Source organism: Grammomys surdaster, unplaced genomic scaffold (assembly GCF_004785775.1).
Source record: "Grammomys surdaster isolate TR1022 unplaced genomic scaffold, NIH_TR_1.0 233, whole genome shotgun sequence".
In the NCBI taxonomy this organism is placed as follows: Eukaryota; Metazoa; Chordata; class Mammalia; order Rodentia; family Muridae; genus Grammomys; species Grammomys surdaster.
This window is the reverse complement of record NW_021604678.1, coordinates 2,955,369-2,983,165: the sequence shown is the minus strand read 5'-3', so window position 1 is coordinate 2,983,165 and position 27,797 is coordinate 2,955,369. Positions and strand designations below refer to the sequence as shown.

At 47.4% G+C, this 27,797-nt stretch overlaps 1 protein-coding gene across 1 annotated transcript; it reads right to left on the bottom strand.

The window, feature by feature from the left end:
• Positions 1 to 17,322: 17,322 nt before the first annotated feature.
• On the bottom strand, positions 17,323 to 23,018 carry Nkx6-1 (NK6 homeobox 1). The gene is made up of 3 exons (XM_028773712.1): positions 21,564 to 23,018; positions 19,820 to 19,992; positions 17,323 to 17,772 (listed from the first exon to the last, which is right to left on the bottom strand). Exons 1-3 carry the CDS (start codon positions 22,237 to 22,239, stop codon positions 17,521 to 17,523), a joined length of 1,101 nt encoding a protein of 366 aa, XP_028629545.1. The 5' UTR covers positions 22,240 to 23,018; the 3' UTR covers positions 17,323 to 17,520.
• Positions 23,019 to 27,797: the final 4,779 nt, after the last annotated feature.

Genomic DNA, 27,797 nt, shown 5'->3' with positions numbered 1-27,797 from the left:
AGTACAATAGTTTTCAAATTCAATATAAGTGAGATGATATATATAAAATCCTTTAGCGAGTTTTAAGCCAATCAATTTAATCACATCTCACAACCAAGGTAGAGCATGGAAAGCTCAGCCCGAACGAGAAGCATTGCATCATGGGCTTTCAAACACTTCAAAGCTTGCTATATGCTGTCTTGCCTATAACACACACACACATACATGCACACACACACATACACAAGTCACAGCCCCTTCCAATGTCCCCTGTACCTAATTATAACCATAGACCATGATGAGACTGCCTTCAGCAGTTTATTTACTAACCATCAAAGCTATTCTTTCATTACCTTCAGAATGTGATAGTTATTTTATGAAGGCTCATTAAATTTAATGAGATACAGCCATGTTTATTGCTACCCTATAAAATAAATGTGTACATTGGCAGGGGCGGGGGAGGGTTAGTAACCCATCTTCAAACTGATTCTTGTGTCTGTAGAGTACCAAAATTAAATGGCCAGCCTTCCACTGTCCTCAGAGTAAGACACTTCAGAATTGAGAAGTCCTTCCCAGGATGAAACAGTAGAATCATCATTTCCGTCCCCATTGCCTCCATTAAAACACAGCATTATTGCCAACAACGGAAAAGCCACAAGACTGCCAATCAGACTGCCAATCAGACTGCCAATCAGACTGCCAATCAGACTGCCAATCAGCGTGGGAGTGCTGTTTGCCAGGGGTTAAGATAAGCGTGGTGCATGTTAGGCCGTTTAATTCAGTCATGACATAAAACATGAGGACCAAAAGTGCCCCATTTCATGGGATGTGGATCATGGTCTACAAATTGTCAGGTGGGATAGAGTGCTTCGTTAGAGCCCAGGGCAATAGCGAAGGAGAGGGACCCATGGGATTATTTACTAAATTTCCTTCTCTGGGTGCTAAGAAACAGTCAGGGATTTGTTCCTAGTCTCCCTGGCTGCTGAAAGGAATCCCTTGATTTAGCCATGGAGATTGGAAACTTTTTGCTGCCATACACAGCACAGGACAATTATCCTTAACAAGGCTCTGTCGTCATTTTCAGTACTTACTTAAATCTACAATCAAATGAGTGCAAAACTTCATAGTTTTTAGAACCAAAATAGCTGCAATATTTCCTAGGCCACCTCTTTCCATCATGTTAAACTGTGGAAGAGCTGGAAGTAAAGCTAAAAGGGAAAATGTTTGTCTAGCATGCATTAGGTCTGCCCCCTCCCCATACTGAAAACAACAATGGTAAATAACTGGAGAGCAACAACTTAGAAAGTAAGACAAAGGGGGCGGGGCTATGATGATTAGCAAGGTGTGTGCAAGTTTCATGAAGACAACACAATGCAACAGTTTGTGCCTGATCTAAAGTTTAGAGCTGGGTTTGCATCAGGATGGATGCCTCTGCTGACCTTGGTTCCTGTCTGAGTCTCTGTAGCCTCCTTTGTAGAGTGGAAACATGATCACCTCATAGGGCTGGGGAGAAGTTTCATGAGATGATGTGGTGTTTTGTACAACACCTGAGACATAGCAAGTGACTGGTAAATGACACATACTACTAAAATAGATGAAAGAAACTTGAAGCTTATACATATGAGACTTTGGTGTTTCAGGAAATAGTAAAAAGTTAGAATGCCAAGAACGCTTGTCTCTTCTTATTTAGAAGAATGGAGTAAAAAGTCTCTTCCTGCTTCAATGCAGTGATCTAATTAACCTTTTGCCAGTATTGAGGTGACCTTGAATTGGTCTTGTGACCTCAAATGCTTAATGATGTTGACTTTAAATGGGCTTTTTGGGATGGTCAAAAATAGCATCTGGAGAAATGGACAAGAGGTCAAATTCATTTACTTTGTAATAAATAGCCAACACATTTGGCATTAGCTACTCATAAGTAGGAATAAACACATGTAACTCATTTACCAAAACAAGAAGGTAAGAGATTACACAAGTGTTTTATAAAACAAGGATAAAATAAAATAAAAATTTTCTCCAAAAAAACAAAACAAGACAAAAACCACAACAGCAAAACAAAACAGGATCTCACATTGATCTTTGGTCTCCCACCACTTACATCATAATTTGGAAGGGATTTAATTATTCATTTTTATAAACTAAAGAAACTCATTTTCAGCTCACATTGGAATGAAGTAAAGACAGATCTAATTAAACAACCCTGATTTGTCATTATAAACATGCCCATCCCAGGCAGAGAATCGCTCAGTCAAGGAAAATGAAAGAGATGAATGCAGCCTGTAGAGATGTCAGCACTGAGCAACTGTCTGACTTCTAAAGCTCTGTCTCAGTTTACAAATGTTTATGCTTCAAAAAACAAAACTCCAGTGACATCTTTCATGTTATTCAAACTTTAGGATGAATGACCAAACCTATTTTATCAACAGAACCACGTTTGGGAGATTAGTTTCAAAACAGTCAGTACCATAAATAACACTGCATTACTTTCACTGTGGCCAATACACGACCTGTCTGATTTTGTACCTCGCATTGAAGTCTTGGTAGATTGTTTGTTTTATCATTATTGCTGTAAGAACTTTTTTCTGTACGTATAACTCTGTTCTGACTCTCACTGGCCTGTTAGGATCTGATTGTTCCTAATACAGAAGTAGCCCTATCTTTTTATTTATAAATTATACTCATCAGCCCAATGTTTCTTTCTGGCCAAAAGGCACATGGGAAGAAAGGCACCAACATGTTCAACGGCACTGTTAATATGTGTGCAGACTGAAGTCTGCCCTTGCAATGACGTCAAGCTCAAATCCCTGCCTGTCTGGTATTGTTAAGAAAGATGTGCAAGGCATCTCTTTATTGACAATATCAGCAGCTCTCCCCCTTCCCTGTAATAATTGTTCAGCTACTTACTGAATCAATACCCAGCTTTTGTGCCTGTGTCAAGAACATTGGTGCTCATGTTCCGCTTTCCCTCCACCTTATACTTCTCCAAGTTTAAACATTTGTCTCCACTGCAGGCGTATTCTATTAGCATCTATAACACTTATTGCTTACAGGCCGATCGCACTAGCCACGCTGTTATTAATTCCTGATCACCCTGCACCACAACTCATTCTTCCAGTGCTGTCTCAGATCCTTGGCTATTTCTTCCTGTAGAGATGAAGCTTTAAAGGCCAGTTATTTGGAAAGTCTCACCATTTGTAACATCCTAATTATTCTACATAATCAATAACATCAAGAGCTTTTTTTTTTCTTGGAGCCTTTCAGTTTATTTACATTTTATTCCACACACGTCAGTTTCCATCAAGAACAAAACCAATTTTCTTGGCTTATGCCTGCTCTCATGACAACCTTAATTCACCATAAATGTGCTTGTGTTCACTACGTGCTTAGGCCCAGTTGGTGACGCTGATATAATCCTGGGGCCACTCATGTCTTGTTCCGCAATACAAGGCTTTAATGTAACTCAGAAAGCTACCCAGACGATGACCACGGAGACTGCAGGCAGGGCTTTATCTCATTGTTGTTACTTTTGCAAAGGCCTCTGTTTATGATGTGATGCATTTGGGCCTAAGCACATTAGCTGCATTATTCATTGGGTACATTTGTCAGAACATGCATGTGTATAAAGAACTAATGATCCATATTAAATTAATGGCGCTATAAAGAAGAAAAATTCTCCACACACACAGCTATGTCACAAAGTACAGACTCCAAGAAACCATAGAAAGGGCCTAATCGGATGAAGCATTGGACTGCTCTATCTCCAAAATTACATTTCTAGAAATGTGCTTGTACACAATGTTGGTTTTATTAAAACAAATTAATTCAGTCATTAAGGAATCATAAGGCAAGTGTCTCATAAGTCAGGACCTCCAGTGTAACAAATTGATTAAATGACTGTGTAATAGTCTCTTTAAACAAATCTAGTGTAACAAGTTAATAGATCTGCTCAATTACCATGCTGGGGTGACGAGGGTGTGGGCGACTCTCATTAAATCTGGAAGATTGTTCTTCTGAGTTTTTTTTTTCCACTCTCCTCTGTATATTTTCTGTGAGTGCTCAGTTTTGAATTTGAGGGGTATTAGTGGGGGGTTCTGAAATCTGATTGCTATAATCACAATTTAAAATTTTAAAACCGAAACTTGTAGTGAATCTCTTGATCTTTTCCTCTCTCCCTCCACCTCCCTATCCCTCTTCTGCCCTCTCTTACCTTCTCCCTCACCGTCTTTCTCTCTTCCTGACTCACCCTTGCAGCAGGCTAAAAACGAGGCTGAACCCTTGATCTTAGTACATAAAAGAACCTAGTTTCTCTCGGACCAGGTGCTTTCTCTATGCAGTTAGTAAAATCTGAACAAGGTGGTCTGACCAGTGAAACCTGGGGTAGGCTGGAGGGAAACCAGGCAGGAGGGAGAGGCGTGTGACTAAAAGGCTGCCTTAATTTTTCAACTCTGGTTGATTCCCGTGGACCCTCTCCTGCTTCTGGGGCCTTCAACACAGGAGAGGGAAATGCTTCACATGCTCAAAGGCCCTTAGCCTCCCTCTGTTCTCCCTTCCCACAAAGGTGGGGAGAGGGATCCCAGAACCTCCTCCAGTAGGAGCACTGCCCCGTGAGGCTGGCCTTAGAGAAGTGCCCTTGAAGAGGACTGAGGGATGCTTAGAGAGCAAAGGTGTCTGCTGCAGACTGGAAATGAAATCTGGAGGTTCGGGTTTTTGTTTGTTTGGTTGGGTTTTGCTTTAAGAAACACAGAATTATTCTCTGATGGGTGCTGAACTGGCAGAAGAATGGAAAGTGATCACAGAGAGACTCGGAAGTTAATGTTCCCCTCTCTCGCTCACCCACAAGATTCTGATTCCCCACAAGCTCTAGGATTGGAACAGGAAAAGAAAATGAGACTAGAAGTCTGCCTTTTCGGAGGTGTCTGTGCCCATGACGCCCTCTCACCAACTGCCCTGGAGGAAACAAAATCTATTACCTATTGCCATTTTGTTAAGTGTTTGCTCTGTAGTGTGACCCTGCCACTTTATCTGTTGCCTTTTTATTTTCTGAGTGCATGTTGCCCATATGTTACTCTAATAGTTGCTATAATTCTTGAGCAATGGGGCTCGTATTTTACGGGGCTGAATTAAAAAGAATGCACTTTAATAAAAACCTGAGCAATACACTAATGGCCTGACATTGATGTATTTGCATAGAGATGAATTATACAGGCCTGCTTGACAGACTTTTAATAAATGATAGACGGGGTTATTATAGGGATGCACTTCGGTGTGTGTCAACAGGTTATTTTAGTGCATCCGAGGCTCAAACCCGGAGTGATACAGTCTGGCGCACAATAATAAGGTTCTTTTTCGTCTTCCATATTATGACATTTATTGGGACCACGCTGGACCCACATTACGATCGCAAACCACATTTTATTAACCATTAGCAACGTTAACTGTAAGTAGAATTGAGAATTGAAAAAGAAAAATGAGACCCGACTATATCCCTCACCCACATTAAATTTGAAGGTAGTCATAATGAGCGTTTGATACCAGCCATCCTCTCCTCAGAACTGACAAACCTCCAGTTCGCTACATGCTCCTTGAAGTGAACAGGAAAGGCTCTCCCGAGGATCCGAGGATCCGCATGCCAAACTGCTGAGCGACAGTGGTGAGAAGCCACCAATTTAGACTTTGTCGGTGAATGTGATGACTTTGGGGTCCATCCACTAGGTATAGCCAGACTCGAAGGTGAGACTCTAGGTAAAGCCCCTACCGATTGCAAATGCTGCTTGGTGTGCATCCTATTGTATTCTCACTACGGACCCGTCCTACCTAAAATAAACAAAAATAAACGACATTTAATTGATTAAAAATTGAAGGTCGCCCACACTCGGCTCCTCGGGCTGTCGGACTGAGCTGGTGGGTTTCCCAGGTAGGGACTCAGACTGCGCGCCACCGCCACCGCCACCGCCACCGCCACCGCTTGGTTCCCTTCTTCCCGCGCCAGCCAGCCAGCTGCGTCCGCTACAGCCACAGAGGCAAATGGTCACACAGCACTCGGAAACGAGACTGGAGTGTCAAGTCCTCTTCCTGAACCCAGAAAAAAAGGTGAGGTTGAGGACTGAGGTCGATGCCACGGGGCTTGATGCGACCCCCAGTATCCAAGGTGTGGCGCGCTCTTACAGGACACCGAACGCCTGGAGTCCCAGTCCCTCCGAGCAGATGTTTTCGTCCCTCGCGGAGATTTGTAACTTATGTTCGCGACAGCTGGTGGACGGCGCCAGCAACATGCATCTGTTCTAGAACAAACCTGGTGGGAGCTGCGGAAAAGAGGAAAGGACCCGGCAGGGGACAAATTAACACGTGTATTATGTGTACACAGTCCTCTAACTGTGTCACGTATAGCGGTGAGAAATCGTAGGATCCAGTTCAGCTGAGCTCGCCTACACTACTCAGTACAGAACCAAACGAGAGAGAGAGAAAAGGCTAGGAACTCATAGAGAAAAGGACCGCGGACACGTTGGTGTCTTGTGTCGCAGCAGCTCAGAGAACACCGGCTGGGATCTTCATTTGTCAAGATACGCAGCGGTGGTCCCCAAGCCAAAGCTGCGCGACCTTGAGAAGCTCCAGGGCACTAAACCTTCCCGGAGATGGACAGCGACGATGACGTGGGCGCTGGCCTTGTCGAGGGTGCGAAAAAGCCCTAGGTCTAGATGAAACGGCGTGGACACTCCGGGCCTCGGTGTCCCCAGCAGGGACTAGAGGGCTGCAGATCCAGGTGACTGCGCTGTCCTCCAGGCCTGCAGGGGGAGCACCCCAAATCCAAAGTGAGCGTGTGCCAGGGCCATGGGGGTGGTGGTGGTAAGGCTAAACCAGGGAAGGTGATTTACTGTACCCAGCACTACTCTGGCCATCGCAATCACTTCTTCTCTGTGAAGCAATGCAACCAGATGCCTTATGGGGCTCTTTATTGAGGGACACCTAGAATAGATAATGCCAAGGCTGGGGTTGGGGGCAGGGCCAGTCGCTTCTTGAGCCTTCTTCTTTGTCCTGGGCTGGAAGCCCAGATTGGGTGTGGCCTATTAGCAGCAGTCCATGCAGCCGACCTCAGACAAGCCTGTCATCACACTGACCAAAGGTCTGGGAGTAGAGAACACCCTAGGCACCCGGGAACTAGATCCAGGAGTGGCCACCAACGCCCCGAGTCCCAGTCTTGGTTTGGCCAGTCTCAATAGAGGATGTGCCAAAAAGTATACTGAGGCCAGAGAAGAAAGTATGAGACTTCTATTGCACATTGCTTCTGTGTTTCTTTTGTGTTTCTTTTGTCTGAAAGTCAAAGGGACCAACAGCCTCCAAATTTGTCACCTTTTCTTTCTCAGTCCTCTACCAGAAGAATCTTCTAGAGCTGTGGCCTCCCACTGGATGTCACAGAGCCTTCTCTGCTCTCTGTTCCCTGGAAGAAGAGATCCAGCATCTGTCTCCAGGCCTCCAGAGAATGTTGCCATTCCCTGTCCTTGGGACCTCACTGGATAGTCCAAATTTAAAGAGCAACGGAGGAGGGAGTCTTCCCACAACAGACATGCCTGCCCCTTTCCTGGTTTCCCTTGCTCTGTTCATTTATCACTCTTGGCTCTATTTGTGACAATATCTGGCCTGAGAAGCAGGATCTGGGAAACAACTTCTTTAAAGGGAAGTGACCAGGTTAACTTTGGCAGCCCTGATTCTAGCTGTGAGTAAGCCATGAAGACACTCCCTGCCCTCCCACACACACACACACACAACACACACACACACACGGGTGGGTACCCATATCCTTTATGGTCTTTTATAGGTCTAGGCTACTTCTAGATATCTTTCTCACTATTACAGGGCTTTTTACCATTTCCTTCCAGATCAATGTGACTGTTACAGCAAGACAGAAAAGTACCTAAGGAAAACACCTGAAGACAAATCCATCACATGTGGGAAAACACACACACACACACACACATCCACCATGGGAACACAGTGACTCTTAAGTATCTGAAGGACCTGGAAATGACGCTTTCAGTGTAACAAGGAAGCTGACTTCATCTGACCACCAGGACCACCTCTGCCTTCAAGAATCCTTTGACATAAGGGTGTCTGGTCCCATGGAGCTGCCCACTGCTTCCTGGGTATCTAGGCACAGAGAACAGCATGCTGTAGACATGAAGGGGGCTTAGATGGGGACTCCCAGTGAGGAATCTTCAGGAGTTGGGAACTGTAATTAAAACATGTAGAGATTAGTTAGGTGGGTTAGTGTGTAGTATTCCAAAATTTTGTCTCAAAAAAAAGTTACTGAAAATCAAAGTTTACCCTTTCCAATGCTCTTCTGGGTCAGTGAATGAGGCATGAATATCATGGCAGGCGGCACTGGGAATGACCAGTGAGCATCCTTCTTATCCCTTGCTGTCTTTTGTGTAATCATAACCCACGTGACCTGAAGAATACCAAATATATTACAAATTGGCTACACTGCAACTTTTTTTTTTAAAGGAACTCTTAACGAATGAACTAAAATCTCGTTTCTTGATCTTTCATCTCTCCCAGGGGAAGTCTTGACTTCTTCATCCATCTCTTACTTTGGTCTTATTTTTATAATAACTTGACTGGTTTTTTTTAAGATTTATTTATTTTATGTATATGAGTACACTGTAGCTGTCTTCAGACACACCAGAAGAGGGCATCAGATCCCATTACTGATGGTTGTGAGCCACCATGTGGTTGCTGGGAATTGAACTCAGGACCTCTGGAAGAGCAGTTAGGCAGTGCTCTTAACCGCTGAGCCATCTCCCCAGCCCTTTGGTTGCTATTTATAAATGTAACAAGCTGTAGAAAAGATTTCAGCAGCCTGACAATTACTTCCTTTTTAGGGTAGGAGGAATGAGAGCTGTATTAAAGTTTATTTCATTTTGTTTAAAACCTTTGAGAGAATTCAACATTCCTTGTGGCTTCTTTTCATTCCGATGTGTGTGTGTGTGTGTGTGTGTGTGTGTGTGTGTGTGTGTGTGTGTGTGTTCTTTGATTTGAGGATGTAGCTTAGTTAGTAAGGTACTTGTGTAGTATATAAAAGATCCTAGATTCAGCCTCCAGCATCCCATAAAACTGGGGGTGGAGGCAGAAGGATGAGACGTTCAAGACTATCTATGCTCGTAGTAAGTTTGAGACTAAGCTGAATTACATGATGACCCACACAACAGTGAACAATCATATATATATAAAGTTTCTGTTACAGTGTCATCCAAGACGCTATCCACTGTGGTCTTTCTAGTCTATCTGAGGCACATTTGTGCCCCTGGCGAGATAACACACAGGTAAACTGAATAAGTAAAAATAAAAACATGTCCACCTGGAAGCAATCAAACTTTCATGCGGAACATGAGTCCTTGGCTGTCCGTCATCTAAGTATGCTGACAGCAAGGGCCCTGACTATGTCCACTTCTGTCTTGCAGTCTGTCCAATGGAGCTTCACAACTTTGTGCTGATTTCATATTTACCTTTTTACACCCCTTTCTCATTGTAATCATCTTTGTCAGACTCCCTGTGCAGGTACAGCAACTGCTTCTTACCCAGGAAGTGATGAAGGCAAGTCTTTGCCAGTGGCTTGCCTGCGTTTGCTCTTCTCCTGGTCCCTAACTGCTCCCTGCTTGTTTTTTTAGGGAGAGAAGTGTAAAGGTAGCATATATAAGCTAGGCATAATGGCCTAGGGAGCCTGAGGCAGGAGAATCCTGAGTTTAGATTTGCTTGGGCCACATTGTAAGAATGTGTCATGAATAAATATATTGATTTGGCTTTTAATTTTTTTTTATACTTCTTTAAAAACCCAAATTACAAAGTAGAACAGATCAATAAGAGCCTTCTGCCAACCAACTTTGGTAGATGAATTAATATTCATACAGAATGAGAAAGCATCTATAGAGCCTTGTTATTATTTGGTTCTGCTCACATCCAGGTCTTCTGTCTTTCTAGAACTTTGCTGCTCGTCCCTCATGCCTTCTCAGGAGGCCACAGCAACTGCAGCAGGATGCCCACTCCCCTCTTTCCTCATTGACACTCCATACCCTAGAAAGACCCATAGCCCTGGTTACAAAGGCACAGTAAGGGAGTCCCAACTTAGAAGTCAGACTAATTTGAAAGAGAGACAGACATACACACACACACACAGAGAGAGAGAGAGAGAGAGAGAGAGAGAGAGAGAGAGAGAGAGAGAGTCACTGAACTTACTTGACTGTTCTGGATTAAGAGCTGGGGCTGGAGGGATGGTGCAGAAGCAAGAACACTTGCTGCTCTTGCAAAGGATCTGGTTTGGCCACATCAGGTGGCCTACAACCCAACTCCAGTTCCACAGGATCTGATGCCTTCTTCTGGCCTTCATACACATATGCATACATACACTCAGGTTCACACACATACCCATAAAAGAAACAAATCTTTTATTTCCCTTCTTCCCTCAAAAGTGGAGAGATGGAAATAAAGATCCCCATGGCTCCAATGTTGCTCTAGTGACATTAAGCAATGCCTCCTTTTTACCCCACATGTCATCCTGCAGTGTGTTCAGCCAGCTTGAAGTGGTCATGATGCTCTTAAAGGACAAAGATAAATCTGTTAGATACTTAGTTATCTGTGCCACATAGTAAATTACCCCCAAAGTTAATGGATTAAAACAATAAACCTTCATTATCTGGTGTGCTGTCTGTAGGTCAGGAATCCAAGAGAGCTGGTGATTCTGACTCAGGAGCTCAGTGAAAGTTGCCATCAAGATGTTGCCACCCTGAGCTGGAGGGTTTGCCTCCAGACTCCACCTACACTCCTTGATAACTAGGATTAAGAGGGACTTAGCTCTGGGCTGCAGCTGTAACTCAGCTGGCAGAGAATGCCAAGCAGGAAGCCCTGGGTTTGATTCTCAGCACTGTATAAACTGATGTGTGGTTCTGGTCTGTAATCCCAGCACAAGGAAGCTGAGGCAGAAGAAGCAGACTAAAGGACACAGGGTCCTGACATAAGGACACAGGGTCCTGACATAAGGTCACAGGGTCCTGACATAAGGACACAGGGTCCTGACATAAGGACACAGGGTCCTGACATAAGGACACAGGGTCCTGACATAAGGACACAGGGTCCTGACATAAGGACACAGGGTCCTGACATAGGCCTTTCCAGTTCTGACTATGTGGACCTCTCGGTAGAGTTCCCCGATTAAGAACAAGAGGAAGCTGACTTCCCCAGGACAGGGATCCAAGGGGAAGAATGAACTGTACCCTTTAGTCACCAGAAAACTCTCATCCAGGACCACGGGAACCGCTTTTTAAAGGAAGGACTATTCCAGAGCTTTTTGGAAATACTTTTAGGACACCTCAGCTAGCTGCCCTTTAAATTTCACATGAGGGAAAACAGATCTTGCCCTCAAAACTGTCTTCTCTTCCATTTCATGATTTTTCCTGGACCAAGTAACTATCTTGCCTTGGAGTTAAAAGTAACCTTGGAAGAGACAGTTCCTGGGGCTACAGCAGCTGCTTCTGCTGAGGAGGAAGAGGAGGTTGGTGATGATAAATGATTGGCCTCCTAATCTTGTGTCAAGCTCTGTTTTGCAAGCTTCACATGAACTCTTATGTTCCATTTTCCCAACAACTCTGAGAGGGCAATCAGCATCCCCATTGTTATAGCCAAGATCACTGAGGTACAGGGAAGGGGTGTACAATTTACACAATACAATCAGGGTTCAAAGATTCAGCCCAAGCCCAACTGGCTTTCATACACTGTATGACCTTGTGATTGTGGCCATGATAAAAAAAAAATTCTCAGGCCCTCTCATTCTCTTGAGATCATTGGATTTGGAGAGAACACTTGACAAGCCTTCATAGAGCAAGTGAATGTCATGGGGAGGGAAGGGAATCCTTCCTGGGGAAGAGTGGGCTTACAAAATTATTTTTAAGAGCTTAACCATACTACCAAATACAAAGGCCAAAGCTGCAGTTGGCTATTAGAGAGAAGACTGCAACTACACCAGTGTGAAGATCCATCGGAGGAATGAGACTCCCCACAGGCCTTTGTGTGCTTGACGATAATTATGGCTGATGCACTCTACACCGCGTCTACACACTGGGGTATTAAGTGAACGAGTGCTCTTCCAGAGTCCTTAACTTTCTGTGTGTAATGTGAGAAAATTTGTCCCCTAAAATCTGACTTTTTTTCATAATTTATGTACCCTGACCAAATAAAAATCTGTGCAGAGAGATGAAAGGAAGTTGTTCACTGGCTTCCTTCCTGAATTTCCTGTATCTGCCAAATAGTGTGAGTATACCTCAGTATTTCTTTTGGCTGCCCCCAAGGAAGAGGAAGGCAGTAGCACTACAGAAGCACTGGGAATCTTCTATATGATAAAGTCTATAACAATAATATGCACCTAGTACAATGCATGGTAGAGGCCCCCCCCCCCCGGGGGTAGAAGGACTCCATCTTTGAATGCATCCCCATCTGAACCAGCCCTTACTATTCAAAGCAGACATTGTGGCTTTAAAAGAGGCTCTACTTCAGATTGGCTTCAGTGGATACCAAACACCATGAGTGTTTGCCTCAGAACAAGTGATGTGTATTAAAGGCAGCTCGTCTTCCAGTCACTGGGGTCAAATGGAAAAGGAAGTCCAGAGAATGAGCTCAGGCACCAAGACAATCCTCCAGTTTGTAGAACTCCAAGCCAGTTTCAGGGAAATGGCCCCTCACCCTTCCACCAGCCTGCTGGTCATACCTCCCTTCTCTCCACTAACTTTCCATTAATAAACGATGGTGGGGGATTGTGGTGCTGTGTTTTAAGGAGGTCTAGTTGGGTGTGGTGGCCTGGGGCTACAATTCCAGCATTCATGAGGAGGGGCAAGAGAATCTCCAGTTTGAGCCCAGCAGGAGAAGTTCTCAAAACAAAGGAAAGAAAGGGAGGGGGAATGAGAAAGATAGAAAAGGGGAAATGGGAAGGAAAGCAAAAGAAAGAAATGGGAAAGGGAAGAGACAAGGAGAAAGGGGGAGGGGAAGAGGGGGATGGAAGGGAGGAAGACAAGCATATACCAGGGAAGACAGCACTGCCTCCCCTCAAGCAGCCTTCTAAATGCTTCAGAATAAAATATCACTTTCCTGAGGAAAATGGGTGTGGGGGTGGAGGAGTACAAAGATCTGGCTTTTAAAAGAAAAGGTGGTTGGGGGAGGAGAATTCTTTGCAAGTCTGTGTGTGTGGTAAAGGCGGAGGGGGATGTTGAAAGCAGAGAAAACTCTTCAAATTAGCCTAAAATAGAGTTTATAGATGGATCAACACTTACCTCTCTTGTTGTTACACCACTCCATTGTTGAGGAGTAACAAAGGAACCACTGTCCCTTTAAGCTATTCAGTGCTAGGAGTTCCCAAGTGGAATTTCTCCCCCCACCCCCACCCCCGTGTGTGTGTGTGTGTGTGTGTGTGTGTGTGTGTGTGTGTGTCCAAGTGTACACCAATTTAAAGGAAGGGACACCTCCTCAAGTTAGTGCTGGCTTAATGCCATTCTCACGACTCTAGACTGCATCTTCTTTAGTCTCCGTGACATAGGACATAGACTGTGTCCAAGAACAGGGCCTCTAGGACAAACTGCCTGCACTTTGAGTCCTCTCTCTTCCCACTGTCCTCAAGAATTGAAAAGCAGATTAAAATGTTTACAAGCTTGGAAATGTCCAATACCCTCCCCCCACCCCATCCCCCACACACCTCCAGCTTCTGGAAGCAAAAGCATGTGGACTTGGCTTCAGAATCCTGAGTGGGTACCAAAGGGGAATGTAATCACTACATAGGAAAACTGAGCTTATTCGAAAGCACAAGAGAATTTAGCAAGACTGTGAGTCCAGGAGTGTGGCTTGTCCCTTCCACTCCATGTCCCCATCCCTCTAGAAGCCTTCAGATTGACTTCCCTTTTAGGGAGAGAAACACACACTACAAGCATCAAAACTCTGTGTCCTACATTTCATGTACAGTGCACACACATGCACACACACACACACACACACAATCCCTCTACTTTTTTTTTTAAATCAATAAAAGCAGTGGTCTGTCAAGTCGCTTGTGACTTTTGTTTAAAACTTTCAATCATGAACCTCTAGCTTCATCAGATCTTTATTTTTTTAAAGCCAGAACAATGTTTAGCCAAGATAAAACAAAACAAGACAACACCACCACCACCCCCCAAATGCTTCTTTCCTTCAGCTGCTTTGCAGAAACCAGCTTCCTTGGCTTCCCTGCCACAGCTAACTCTTAGAAAGAACTGAGCGGTGTGCATAGAGAGAAACCAAACCAACCAAGACAAAGGGAGATAGAGGAGGCTTCCTCCCACCCTCGCCTCCCTTCCTACCAGCTGTAAGGGGCCAGCGGTAACTGGTGGCCAGCTGGAGTTTGAGATGGAAGTAAATTAACTGGAAACCTCAAGTCACTGCTGCAGTCAACTGGAAAGAAAGAGTGGATGCCTGAGGGGCTGGGCCCCAGAGCCTGGGCTGCTGCTTGGCTCCCTGCAGAACCTCTTCCCACCACAGCCAACTTGGACGGTGGGGCACAGTGGAGGCCGTAGCGCTCCCAACCCCCAACCCTGTGTTCACATCTTAAGGGCCCTGAGCATAGAGAGAACGCTTTCTAAAGGGTGTGCGACAGGCCCCTCTCCACATGTCTAACCTGAAATAAACAGTCAGCCTTTGGATGTTTTACTCACACATTCTGTCCTACACAGACGTTTTCTATGACTCCCTTACTAAGTCTGTCATCTCCCCCAGCTCCCAGCTGTTGGTGACTGTTATTATCTTGATTCAGAAACAATGTTTTTCATTGTAGTGTGAATATTCTTCCTTTTGTGTTCTGGCTTTCTCAAAGGGCTGCAGAGAGGTTAAAAGTTGACAAGGGGACCGTGGGGAAAGAAGCTTTATTTGTTGCAATAAAGTGTAGTTGCAAAATAGCAAACAAGTAAAGTATCCCCTTTCTCAAAAAAAGAAAGGAAGAAAGAGAGAAAGAAAGAAAGGAAGAAAGAAAGAAAGAAAGAAAGAAAGAAAGAAAGAAAGAAAGAAACAGTGGTTGGGGAGAAGGAAGGGAAGTAGAGAAATGAACCCAGGAGGAGAGAAAGAATTTGATTGGCAGGAGGGAGAGAATGCTGAAACAGAGAAGAGAGAGAAGGAAGAGAAGAAAGAAATACTGGAAGGGAGGGGGTGTTCTTGCCTGTCTACACTTAGGATTAAGCTTCTGTCACTCCAGCAGATAAACTGTTCTTAGCAATCAGTTGCCTCTTTACAGGCCTCAGTCTTGCTAAAAACACAGAAACTAAAATGAGTTGGAAACTTCTGGAGAACTTTGCAAAATGGAGACAATGAAAGGAGATGATTTCCTTTTTTTCCGATGAACCAGGCTATCAGGAATAGGCACCACAAGAATTCCATTAGCCACTCCAACTAATGGGGGAAAACTTTTAAAAATATGCATTCTCTAGGAAACCAAACAGTTCTCATACAGAGGTTGCATTGATCTGTCTCATTAACCTGCACCAGTAAGAAACAAAAGTGTATCCTTGGACCTGTAATTGAATGACTGAAAACAAAACAAAAATTGATTATACCCCCCCCCAAATAAAACAAGGCAATAACCTCCACACCCACCACCACACTCTCTCATTGGAAAAGCTCAGGTCACTATGTCTGTAACATGAAAGGCTGCCAGGCCACTTAAAAGACGCTTTCTTTCCATTCATTGTCGTGCTTGGCAAATCTGGGGCTCCTGACTGTTCTGCAGTCGATAGGTGACTGTAGAAACGCTCATCTCAAATGCAGAGAGACTGCTCCCAGCTCCCTGCTCCCCCCAAGCTAATCAAATTAGAGTTGTCCAAGGAACTGCCTCCGATACCAAATGAGTTCTTCCTAGATTCCTTAGGGGCTTCCTGGCAAAGGGAGGGAAATCAGGAAAAATTTAGGAGACATTAAAGCTCCTGCTAGACAGTCCCAGTATGCACTAAGAAGGCGGCTGTCCCTTCTGTCCTGCCAAGCCAGGGAGATAGGGATGATTTCTCCAAATAGATGATGGAGATGACAATAGTGGTGATGAAAAGGAGGAGGAGGAGGAGGAGGAGGAGGAGGAGGAGGAGGAGGAGGAGCAGGAGCAGCAGCAAGAGCAGGAGCAGCAGCAGCATCTATTTCACCCGGAAGCCGATCTAACACTTTTTTGTGCTCTTCACTTTTATTTGAGATCTCTGATGAGGCCAGCTGACCTGTACGTATTCATTCAAGGCAACAGACGTCTTCAAATTAATTTTTTTTTGTTGCTGTTTTTAATTCGATTTATCCTTTGAAACAGAAAGTGCATTACATTTCACGGGTCTCGCAAAGGGGTTGCCTTTTCATTACAAACCGAATTCCTCGTATAAATTAATAAATGTTAAAGAGGCTAATATATCACCGTTAATAGCTTAAAAAGAAAACAATTTACATATTCTATAGTATTCTTATGATACAAAAACACTTTGAATTCAATTACAGCAACTAAATGGAACTTTTATGTTCTGACCCAGAGCGCTTGTAACAATTCCCACCATTTACTTTTAACACGCATTTTTTTTTTTATCAGAAAGGAGTTAAATTAAATACAAGTTAATTGTAGGCCTTCCCTCCTCAATATTTTTTTGATCACTAATAAATAGCAACAAACGACTGTGCAAATTCGGAGGGGAACCCAAAGGCCAGTGTGAGAAGCGCGTGGGTGACTGGATCTCAGACTGCAAATCCCGGGGCGGGACGGGGGTGGGGGCCTGGGGCTGCCCTGGGGCCCAGCAAAGTCTGGAAACCCGGCAAGAATTGGTGAAGGGGAAAAGCGGTTCAGAAAGATCCAGAGCCGAAAGAGGAGTGAAGTCGGGAGGTGTCTGAGGAAGGCGATGACATTGTTTTCTAAGATTTTCAAATTAATATGAAAGGCGGCAAAGTAGTGTGAATACCTCAAACCAACGAGAGTAAAGGTTCATCTCTTTATACCAAATTCCAAAACGCATTTTACATTTTAAATATTCACAATAAAGTAACTTCTAGTCAGTGTGACTCACGATTTATTTACATAGAGCCTTCAACAGGTTACTTGGTTGGCAGAGCAGTTGGGGGTAGGGGGAAGTGTCTCTTTCTCCCTAGGTGGCAGCTGCCCTCGGTGGCTCGGAGATTCCCACCAGGCGGTGGCTGACGACCTTTCGGAAACACTGCCGGGTGCTCAGGGAACTCAATGCAAAGGACCGAGCCTGGATGGGGGACGCCTGACATCGCGGGTGGGAAGGGTCCTGGGGAGCCTCGGGGATGCGGGTTCGGCTGCGGGTTTTTTACGCAGTGCACTTGGCGGGCTCCTTTCCTCTTCATCAACGCGCCATTCTACTGACCCCCGCCCTCCCCGCCACAATTTCTAGGTTAAAAAAATAGATATGTACATCTTAGAAAATAGTGAAGGCCCAGCGAGCAGCCGGGTGCTGGGTCCCGGGGAACCGGCTGTGGGGCGGGGCGGGATCCCAGTGGTGCGGCCCGCGCTCAGGATGAGCCCTCGGCCTCCGACGCGTGCAGCAGGAGGCTGCCGCCGCTCGATTTGTGCTTTTTCAGCAGCTGAGTGATTTTCTCGTCGTCAGAGTTCGGGTCCAGGGGCTTGTTGTAATCGTCGTCATCCTCCTCGTTCTCCGAAGTTCCCTTGAGCCGCTCGGTCTCCGAGTCCTGCTTCTTCTTGGCCGTGGCCATCTCGGCTGCGTGCTTCTTTCTCCACTTGGTCCGGCGGTTCTGGAACCAGACCTGAGAGCCGAGAGAAGGAAGGGGAGGGGAGAAGCAGGGCCGGACAGCTGAGTGCTGGAAGACCCGGGCCCCTTCCTTGCCACCGTCCCTCGCGGGCCTCCCGGGTCCAGACGTCAAAGTCAGTCTAACGGGCTCACCGCCGTTGCCATAGCGATAGTAACACAAGCTCACTGAGGCCATCAGTAAACCATTTCTCGGAAAGAGTGAAAACAAGACTTGGCCCAAGTTTCCCTAAAAATAAACTTGCTCTTCTTACGTCCCTACTGGAAAGGAAACCTTGCTTAATTTTCCCGTAGTGATTTTTAGTCCTTAATTGTATTCGTAGATTAAGAAGTTTAAAACAACTACAGTGTGTGATTTGTACGGAAAAGCGAAGCATTAAAGCCATTTCTTTTCCACTCTGTTTCTCACTTTTGGACACTTGACTGTTTTCAGGCCTGAATCCGCACTAACTTCGGTGGTAAATTGCCTCTCCTCTCCAAAAACTTAAAGTGTGTGTGGTCTGAAGTTTTCTGGATATAATAAAAACTTCAATTCACCAATAGCAACAACTGCAGAGGCACGACAATATACAGCTCAGCCAGAATTATCACCACGGTGGGGCAGATGCTTGACCGTCTTTCTCCACCCTCAAGGTTGCTCATAAAACCAAAGCTAAAATATCATCATTTGCTGTTTTTAAATAGAAAAGTTGTGTTATTTTCTATTACAATATTGCCTCTTTTCTTTTTCAAACATTAGCGGCATGTTGCTGCTGCCTAAGACATTTATTTGAAATACAGATATTTTCAACATGTTCATGATGTTTAACATGGGTCTGACACATGTGTTTTAATCTGAAGAATTGTCATAAACAACCATTTTTTTCTGAAGATGCTGAATTGCCTTCCTTTTATGCCTCTCTCATCTGTTATGTATTTTATCTGGAGAATCAGAATTGTTAAGAAAGTGATTTTCTTTATATTGCTATAATAATTCACCTCTGGCCATACAGACATATTTATGGTGACAAATGAACACCCTGGTAGGCTCTCCAGCCACCCACTGCAAAAATAATTTCGAATGTGATGGTTTTCTAAATGCCCAGGTAAAAATCTCGGCTGAAATATATTGTGTGATGCTTGGCTAGCAGGAAAGTAACCCTAAGTGGAAGATTTAATAATATTGCTTTTTAATGAGCAACAATATAACTAAAGAAAGGAGAGAGGGGGGCACCTAAAGAAAGAAATGTAACAACTGAAATGGACAAAGAGAACAGAGAAAACTAGGAAACCAACATACTGAATTTATCCAGCTGGCTCAATCTTATTTTCAGGGACAGATTTCTAAACTCTGGTTCCCTAGAAATGCAATATACAACTCAATTATAAGCAAAGTGACATCTTAATTACAAATTGTTGTCACAAGCTGCAGTATCTTAATTTTGTAGATAAACTTGCTTTAAACAGAATTCAATCTTATTCAATACACTAATAATCTTGTCGGTTCATTTGGAAAATTACTATTCCAAAATAATCATCTTTATCTAAGCCAAAAGCAAGTTTTAGCGATGTTAAGTTCCGATGGATTCATTTTTTTATCTACAAATTACTATACAAGTGCAGTACTGCGGATCCCGGTTAGGGAACTTTATATAGAAAGGGCCTGAATTGACAAACAATAGCTCGAGTGTCTTTACAAATAAAGCAAATCAAGCTTTTTAATCCGCTCGATCTGTTCTCCGAGATATTTCCTTAATGCTTTTATTCTCTGATAAAGGCGTGTTTCCCCAGCACAGGCTGCTGTCCAGATTAGCCTAATTTCTAAGGCGGGGACTTGATATCTTTTGTTCACCAATAGTTTGCCTCCAAAGGACCCCAGGGCCTGTGCAACCCCCAACTCTCTCCCTGCTCCCCACTTCTCCCCAGGCTCCTCAGAAAGCCTTCCACCTCCGCCCAGTTTGTTAGTTTGGTAAGGGGGAAAATACACTCAGACACGTGCGCATGAACCCGCGCGCGCGTGCACGTGCGGAAAAAGCCATCCCTGGAGGTATCAAAGGTCCACTCACCTTGACCTGACTCTCTGTCATCCCCAGAGAATAGGCCAAGCGTGCTCTCTCTGGTCCTGCCAAGTACTTTGTTTGTTCGAAAGTCTTCTCCAGGGCGAAGATTTGCTGGCCAGAGAACGTGGGTCTGGTGTGTTTTCTTTTCCCATCTTTGTCCAGCAAAATGGATCCTTGATCTGCGAGGACCGATAACAAGAGGAAGGAAAAAACAACCTGTTACAGTGCTCCACCGGAGGCGAGAGAGGGGAGCGAATTAGCAAAACTGTGCTTTGATAGCAAAAGAATGGCGATCTGTGGCCTGCGTCACCCTGCCACCCTGCGCTGCCTTTTGCCAGCTACTTTTCTCTGACCCAGGTGCGGTTGGGGTAGCAGTAAATATTTAGTGCTTAACCGCAGTGCCAAATAGCTAGAGAGGCCACTGCTGAAGAGTACAGGGCAGACACGGGACACCCTCTTAAACTAAGCAGGAAGGCTTGAGAAAGGCCACCCTCACCTCTCGCGCCAGTCCCTGGGCAGATGGAAGTGGTTTGGTACGAAGGTAAACTAACTTTTTAAATTTTACATTTTGTTTTGTTTTCCTTGGCCACTTCCCTAACCTGTGTTGAGCAATAAAGGGCTCCTTGTGCTTTGCGCACTTAAGAGCTAACTGGTCCCTAGTTTGAGGCCATTACGGGCTAGAGGAAGAGACCAGAGGAGACTCAGGTCTGACGACCCTTACAATCAACACCGATACAATAGTGTCTCTCCCACATCTCAATAGCCCTGAGGAGTCGCCTTCCCACATAGAGCCTGCAGACATAGTTTCCTGTTAAGTTACTGCTGCTAAGTCTCAGGCAAGGAAGGCCAGCGACCTGGACTGACTTCAGGGACTTGGTCATCAGCAGAAAACAGAGTGAGGAAGGGAGTTAAGGCGGGCCTTGGATGCCATCTGGGAGCTAGGAGCCTTCTAGGAGCTGTGGCCCACGAGCCAGAATTGTCCAGACCTTGGGACAGCTGAGTTGACCCAGAGTCTTTGGGGGCCACATTTTACTAGACTGTGTCCTGTGGCATGAATATCTCTCCCCCTCTCATCTTTTGAGTTAGCCTGTTGAAGAGCCAAAATGCCTCTTCAGTGTCCAGGACCCTGGGATCCAGGAGTATGGAAAACCCAAGTCCATCAACGACCAGTGGCCCAAAGCATCTGACCCAGTTCTGGAAACTGCTTGCGCGGCTCGGCTCGGTTAGCTCTGGACAACTGCACTGGGAGTGGGCGAGGGAGTGGCAAAAATGGTGAGCTGGAGATGACCAGGGAGAACGCGTGAGAGCAAACGTCTGTTTTTCCCGAGGAGGTAGGTAGCTAGCTGCCTTGCCTACTCTCACAGGTTTGCGGAAAACACGGGTCAGGCTACTGAAGGAAAAGCATGACAGGAAAGAGCAAGAAAGGAAGCGGTGCGGAGGCCTTTCCCAGCTTTCCATCCGTCTGACCCAGAGCTGGTCAGTTTCAGGAAGAGCCCAGACAGAAGCTCGCCCGCTGCGCTGTGTTCTGTCCAGACACATGCTCGCTGAGGCCAGGCCTGCCTGAGCCTTGGCGAGCCCAGGAAAGCGCGAGTCCCTCGCTCGACTGCCAGGCTCAGCCAACAACGTGCTGTCCCGGCACTTCCAAACTAGTGTGCGGGCCAGGAGGACTGACGACCGGCGGGCACTGTGGGCTTCACGACCCTAGACCAGACTTAGAAGGTAGGGACCCGCCGCCCCCCATAGTACTCACGGGGGGTACAGGCAAGGCGCGCGTCCCTCCAAGGTGGGCTCTGCATCACCCCGGGCCAGAAGATGGGCGTCCGACCGGGCAGCTCGGCCAGGGGCTTGGGGTACCGGCCCACAGCGGCCACAGCCGCGGCGCTGGGGCTAAAGTAGAGCCCGGGCGGCGGTGGCGGAGGACTCAGGCTGCTGAAGCGGGGCAGGCCGGCCAACAGCCCGGCGGGCGACGAGGCGGCAGCGGCGGCAGCCGCGGCAGCGGCAGCGGCGGCCGCAGAGGCCGAGGTGGCGGAGGCGGACGAGGAGGAGGAGGAGGAGGAAGACCCCGAGGGCGAGGCAGAGGGCAGGGCGGCCCCCGAGGCCACCGGCATGGAGGGCCGGCTCAGGATGTCGTTGATGCCGTGAGGGGTAGCTGCCGAGAGCTGCTGCGGGGGGCTGCCCAGGGACGAGAGGCCCCCCGCGGCCGAGGGCTTCAAGCTGCCCGGGTTGTGGGCGCCCAAAGGTGGGGAGGGCGACGAGGACGAGGAGGACGAGGACGAGGAGGAGGGGGGCCCGGTGGGCAGTGGGGGATAGGCGGCGGGGTAGAGCGGGGTCTTCATCTCGGCCATGCTGTGCAGAGCGGCCAAAGGCGGGCTGCTGAGCAGGAATGCGCTCTGCCGGGGGCCCTCCATCGCCCCCACAGTTAACATCCCACAGCCAGACCCGAACCCTCAGCCACGCAGGCCGGTGGCCCCGCCGGCACTGGGGAGAGCCCGAGGTGCTGGGGGCGCGCGCAAGGGAAGCGAGGCTGGGCCGCGGGCTCTGGGAGTTACGGTGCGAGCTGCGCAGCAGAAATGTCCAAACGCCCCGCAGGAGGCGGCGGCAGGCGAGGGCGGCGGGGACGTGGGCGGGATCGGCGCTTCCTCGGCTCCGGGAGTCCGGGATTCGATCCCGGGCGCTGGTCCCTCGCTCCCGGCTCAGAGTGCTCCGCTTCTCATCTTCTGCACCTTCTCGGGAAATCAGTAAGCCGTACCGGGGGCCAGCCCCGAGAGTTTGCAACAAGGTTGGGAGGCTCGGAGCGTTGGCTTTGATGTAGCAGGGTGGGGGTGGGCTCGCTCGCCTAGGGGAGCTTCAAAGCGGGCCGCGTTCCGCCCGGTGCGCGCCTCTGATCTCGCTCTCTCGGAGGCTCGGCGCTCTTGGCGGCCCCGAGCAGCCGAGTCGCACTCGCCGCTCGCCCGGGAGACGGAGCGCAAACGGCCCGCGCGGGGGGATCGCGCCCGCCACCGCCGCGGGCCCGGCGTTATTGCGCCAGAAAGGGCAGTGGCACCGCTCCGGGGCGACTGGGGACTTGGCGCGCCCACGCGCCTGCTTTCCCTCGGGCCACGCGGCGCCGGAGGAGCCGGATCGAAAAGGAAGAAAGAGAAAATAAACCTAAGTGTGAAAAGTCTGGCGGGCCGGTTCCGATCGTCCGTCCGCTTCTGCAAGCCGGCCCAGAGACCCTCGCCCCACCCCCGGCGCCCTCTCTTCCTCTCACTCTCCGCCCTTCTCTAGCCTCTCTGGCATATCTCCTTGGCTTTCCAGTCTTGGCTTGTCCGAGCCCTGTCCTCTGGCCAAACTGACCCTCTCGGCGGCTCTTCCCTTCTTTCCTCTCTCCCTCCGGGCCTGACAGTTCGGATGAAGCTCTCAAAGGTAATAAAACATTTGCACCCCTCCCTGCCGCTCTTTAGCTGGGGGACGCAAGGGAGGGGAGGTGGGGGCCCAAAATGAGAACTTTCGAGGACGTCACTCCCGGGCGGCTCGGTGGGGCGGGACTGAGGAGCGGGGCGCAGGTTCTGGGCGTAACCACTGCCTCCAATAGCGCTCAGCCTCGGCAAGGCGTCGCTCCTGGGACACGCCCACCTTGGAGCGCCACGCCTTTTGATTGGCTGAGACTTGGGAGCCGTAAGGGCGCGCCCGCCTAGTCCCCGCCCAGCTTCCCTTGGGCGGAGCCAAGAGGGGAGGGACCTGGCGAAAAGAGTGATTCCAGTCTAGGGCCCCCGGCCGGCTCAATTAATTGTGCAAAATAAAATGGAAAGGAGAAGGAGGGAGCAGAGACGGAGAGGGCATTACTTTTTAAAGAGAGGAATAATGAAAAGCCAGCCCTTTTATGGAAAAGCAGTTTAAGTTCGTCTCTTCCGCCCACGCCAGCTCGCGTCATCCTCCCACACTTCCCCCACTAGCTCCCGGCGCCTCACCTCGAACGGTGTCTGGACCCTTGCGAAAAGGGAGCTAATGGAGCAGGCAGGAGGCACATCCCAGGCCGGGTTCCTTCTTTTGAAGGGATTAATTAAAAGGCCATCTGGGCTCTTCCAGAATTGTGTAAATTGATTTGTTGCTCCTTAAGCCTGTAGATGTTTTTAAATCCCCTCGCAGGCCTAAGGGTCATCCTTTTCCATCTTTCCGTCTCCTGCTCTTTTCTGTTCTTTCTCCGTTCTTGTTTTCACTCTCCCTCCCCCTAGATCATTATCACTTGTGAGGAGGCTCAGTACTCTGGGGACGAAATCAGCTTAATGAGAGTATTTATCTCCTGCGTGGTGTCTTAACACTAAGAGAAATGAGATAATTATTTTTTAAAAATTCCTCCCTCTATTATTATTAGTTGGATTTTCACGAGGCAGGATCACTAAAATTCACTCGACAACTCTAGATAGAGGAATACCTCGGGGAGACAGGAAACTGTTGGAAAGTCTGGTCAAGCTCTCAGCTCCGGGTAGCTGAGTAAGCTAGAGTCGACCAACTTCTAGGCTGGGATTGGGAGCGATGGTCAAAAGGGCTTTGCTCCCTCTGGCTGATCTTTAAGGTCTGTCTGGTCAGAGTTGACCTAAACTGAGGAGAAAAAACATCGATCTTGAGAAATCAGGCAGTTGATATATCAGTGTGGGGGGCGGGAAGTCTCACAGCAGAGATTTGCATCATATCATTGAGTCCGAATTCAAGGTTCAGAAAACAGAAACAGATGCATCAAATGAGCCAAGCATAAAAATTGAACAGCTCCAGGGAGTTTAACTCTGAGTGTCAAGGCGCTTTAAGGCCTTAATCCTGACCCTTTACCTCTCCTAACCTTGAGTCTTTTAAGGGTGTCAAACTGAGGTTGAGTTTGAGGTGTGAGAGCAAAGTCTAGGGGTTAGTCATCTTCTGCTCCTTTCATTCACTCACGGGGGGAGGGGGGGAGATGATATTTGTCTTCCTCTATTTGCCCACCTTTATTAACTTCAAGACTTGGTTAATGCCATCATTCCGTAGAGTTTAGGATCTGACCCTAGGAAAGGTGGGGTTCTGCGTGGGTGGGAGATATGCTAAGCAACCTGCCAGCCTCTAGGCTCTGTGGAGAGCTAAGTGGGTGCTGTCTGCATTTCCACGCCAGGCCCGCCTCTGCTACCTAAACCCGAGAAAAAGTCAGCCAATTTCGTGGAGCGGACAGCGGCGGGCCAGCTCTGTTTCTGCCGCTGGAATTTCAATGCCTCTGGCTTCCTCACAAACTACTCCCACTCCGACCCAGCATTTCCTCCGTGGACCACGATCAGCCAGCAGTCGAATTTTGGGCCTCCTGCGATCTGCTCAGGTTCACCAGGAAAGGGACTAGGTAGGAACTGAGAAAACCGAAGCTACTAGCATTAGAAGTTCTCTCCTCAAAAGTTGTAGTTACTGTAATCGTGAAAGGGTTGGTAGTTACAGAATTGATCGTTTCTCTATTGAGAATTTGGTATCTGGCATTGGGGAGGGGGTTTCAAAAAAGAAAACAGACCGGAAAGAGAGACAGAGCCACAGAAGCAGAGCCACAGAAGCGGAGCCACAGGGAAAGACACAGAGAGGGACAGAGAGACAGAAACACAGAGAGACAGACAAGGAAAAAGACAGAGACAGAGAAAGTGAAGAACAGAGAGGGGGAAGGAGGGGGACGAGAGAGAGAGAGAGAGAGAGAGAGAGAGAGAGAGAGAGAGAGAGAGTCAACTCCAACTTAACTATGCTCCGTAGTTACAAAGCTGGGTTTGAAATGAGGAAGTCTCATCCGTTGAGTCTCTGTCATTCATAATCTATAATTAAAAATAGTATGATTCTCAATTCTAACAATAAAAAGCTATGAGGACGGTGTACCTCGATCCTTGAGGGGTGAAGCCGGCTGTCTATATTCTTCAGCTGCAGCGGCAGCCTGTTTTCCCGACTTATTCCGTCCGCCTCTGAAAAAAGCGGGTGTCTCTAGCCAGGTGCCCTCTGGGGTCTGCCCCCAGGATCCCAGGAGAGGGAGCTGCTGGGCTCAGTCGGGTAGAGGTCACCCTGCCCTCCACTCTTTGGGCCCGGGATCCCGGGTGGGCGAGCTGCTGTAGATGTGCCAGGGCCTGCCTTGTGGGCTCAGTGTTCGCTGCTTTCAAATGCTCTTGGGGCTCCTGGTTGTTTTTCCTTGGGAACCTCCCTAGACCTCCCAACTCTTGCATACACTTCCTGATAAAGCCGGGGCTTTCCAAACGAGTAGCAGACTAAGCAAACCTCTCTCAACACTATGCTTCTATATGTATACAGCTATATATTGGAGATGGCAGGGCTGTGTGCTTGAAAGCGAATGATTTGCATTTTAATTAAAAATAAATGAAAGCTGTTTGGCAAATCCGGTTGCCGGAGGAATTCACAGGGCAGCAGTGAGGAAGGTGGTGCACCCCTTGGATTTTGAGCCTAGGGGAGAGTGGCGCTTCATCGTCAGGTTCCTATTGCAGCCTGCTCCTGGGATCTACAGCTTGCAGGATACACTGGGCTCTGTACTCTCCCTTGACCTTTGATGCAGCACGCCACGCAATAGATACTTCTACTTTAAAAGAAAGGAGCCATCATTAAATCCAGGGTGATACTGGATTAATGCGAACAAAACCTTAGCTAACTGTACTTAGGCTCGGCAAAGATGCCACTGTTCTGCTCCGAGTATATTAGTGAGGAATGCCGAGGTGTTCGAGGGCTCTGTAGAAAGGCCATTGCTACAAAAAGAAGGAGAGGGATTATGTCGTTACCTCAAACCAAACAACAATAAAACCCACACATACTAATCAACAAAAAGTCTCTTCTGAACTTGCTTTGTCGAACCCTCTAGAAGACTTTAACCACTCCGTTTCGCTGAGCGTTGGGACCTATTCGGGATGAATACGAGAAAGATTAGTTTTAAGTCAATGTTAACAAAGTAGGTCTAGCTAGTTGCTACACAGAAATACAAGGAAGACTCAAGAACGTCCCCCAGGATGGCTTAGCTTGGTCTCCGGAGCAGACAGGGGGAAGAGAAACCATGCGTGGATCTCTTTGCTGTGGCTAAGTGATGTGAGGTGGGAACCCGACCTGGACCGATGTCCTGCCAAAGGTGAAGAAGGCAACTAGGAAAAGAAGAACTAGAACTGGGTCAACCCACGCCACGCGGGACAGCGAAGGTCCTTGGGGACTTTCCATTCCGTGCTCCTCTGTAAGGACGCGCCACCAGAAGTACTGTGAGTTTTTCTATCAAAAAACACCAGAGCCCTCTCCAGGACTTACAGCCTCCCTGGGGACAACTCTCCCAGCAGCCCAGCACCTCTGCAAAACAGCTATAGCAGGCGCAACCAGAACTGGAGCGCCCCAACAGAGGATTTCAAAAGGCCCCAGAAAGTTGAGAAAGGGCAAACGTAAAATATCTAGAAGTATCTGCGACAGAGTAGATTTACATAGGACTGCAACGAAAATCACCCCTCTCCCGGCCCCGAACCTATTTGCAACCCTTGGTTTGCAATCTTGATTTGAAATATATATTCTTGAATATGGGATCAGGTGGAGAATCATATGCTCGAAAAATAAATGTCTATTGGTTTCCAGAGTTAACTCACAGAAGAAAATGCCAGGTCAGTCTGGTGCCGCAGGTTTGATCTGATGTGATCAGCTATGATAGAGAAGCTTACTCGTATAAGGATGAGCAAGGAGCATGCTTTTTTGATAGACTCCATAAACCGGTTTCTCCCGTGGGATTGCGAGCCTTAGTGGGTGGGTGGTGGTTCTTGCGGCCGTCTCCCGGTGCAGCTTTTTCTTTCCTACAGAAGAAGTAAAAAGTTATTCCCTAAGTCGCTCAGCCTACGCGCTCTTGTGAAACCCTGTGCACTTATCGCCCTCTTGTGGAAAATAATTTTTTTGCATTTCTCTAATGCCGAAAGAAGAAAGAGAGGACTTTCCTTTGGGGTTTCAATGGCATACATAGGTGGCCTGTGCTTAACCCTTGTGGTACTCG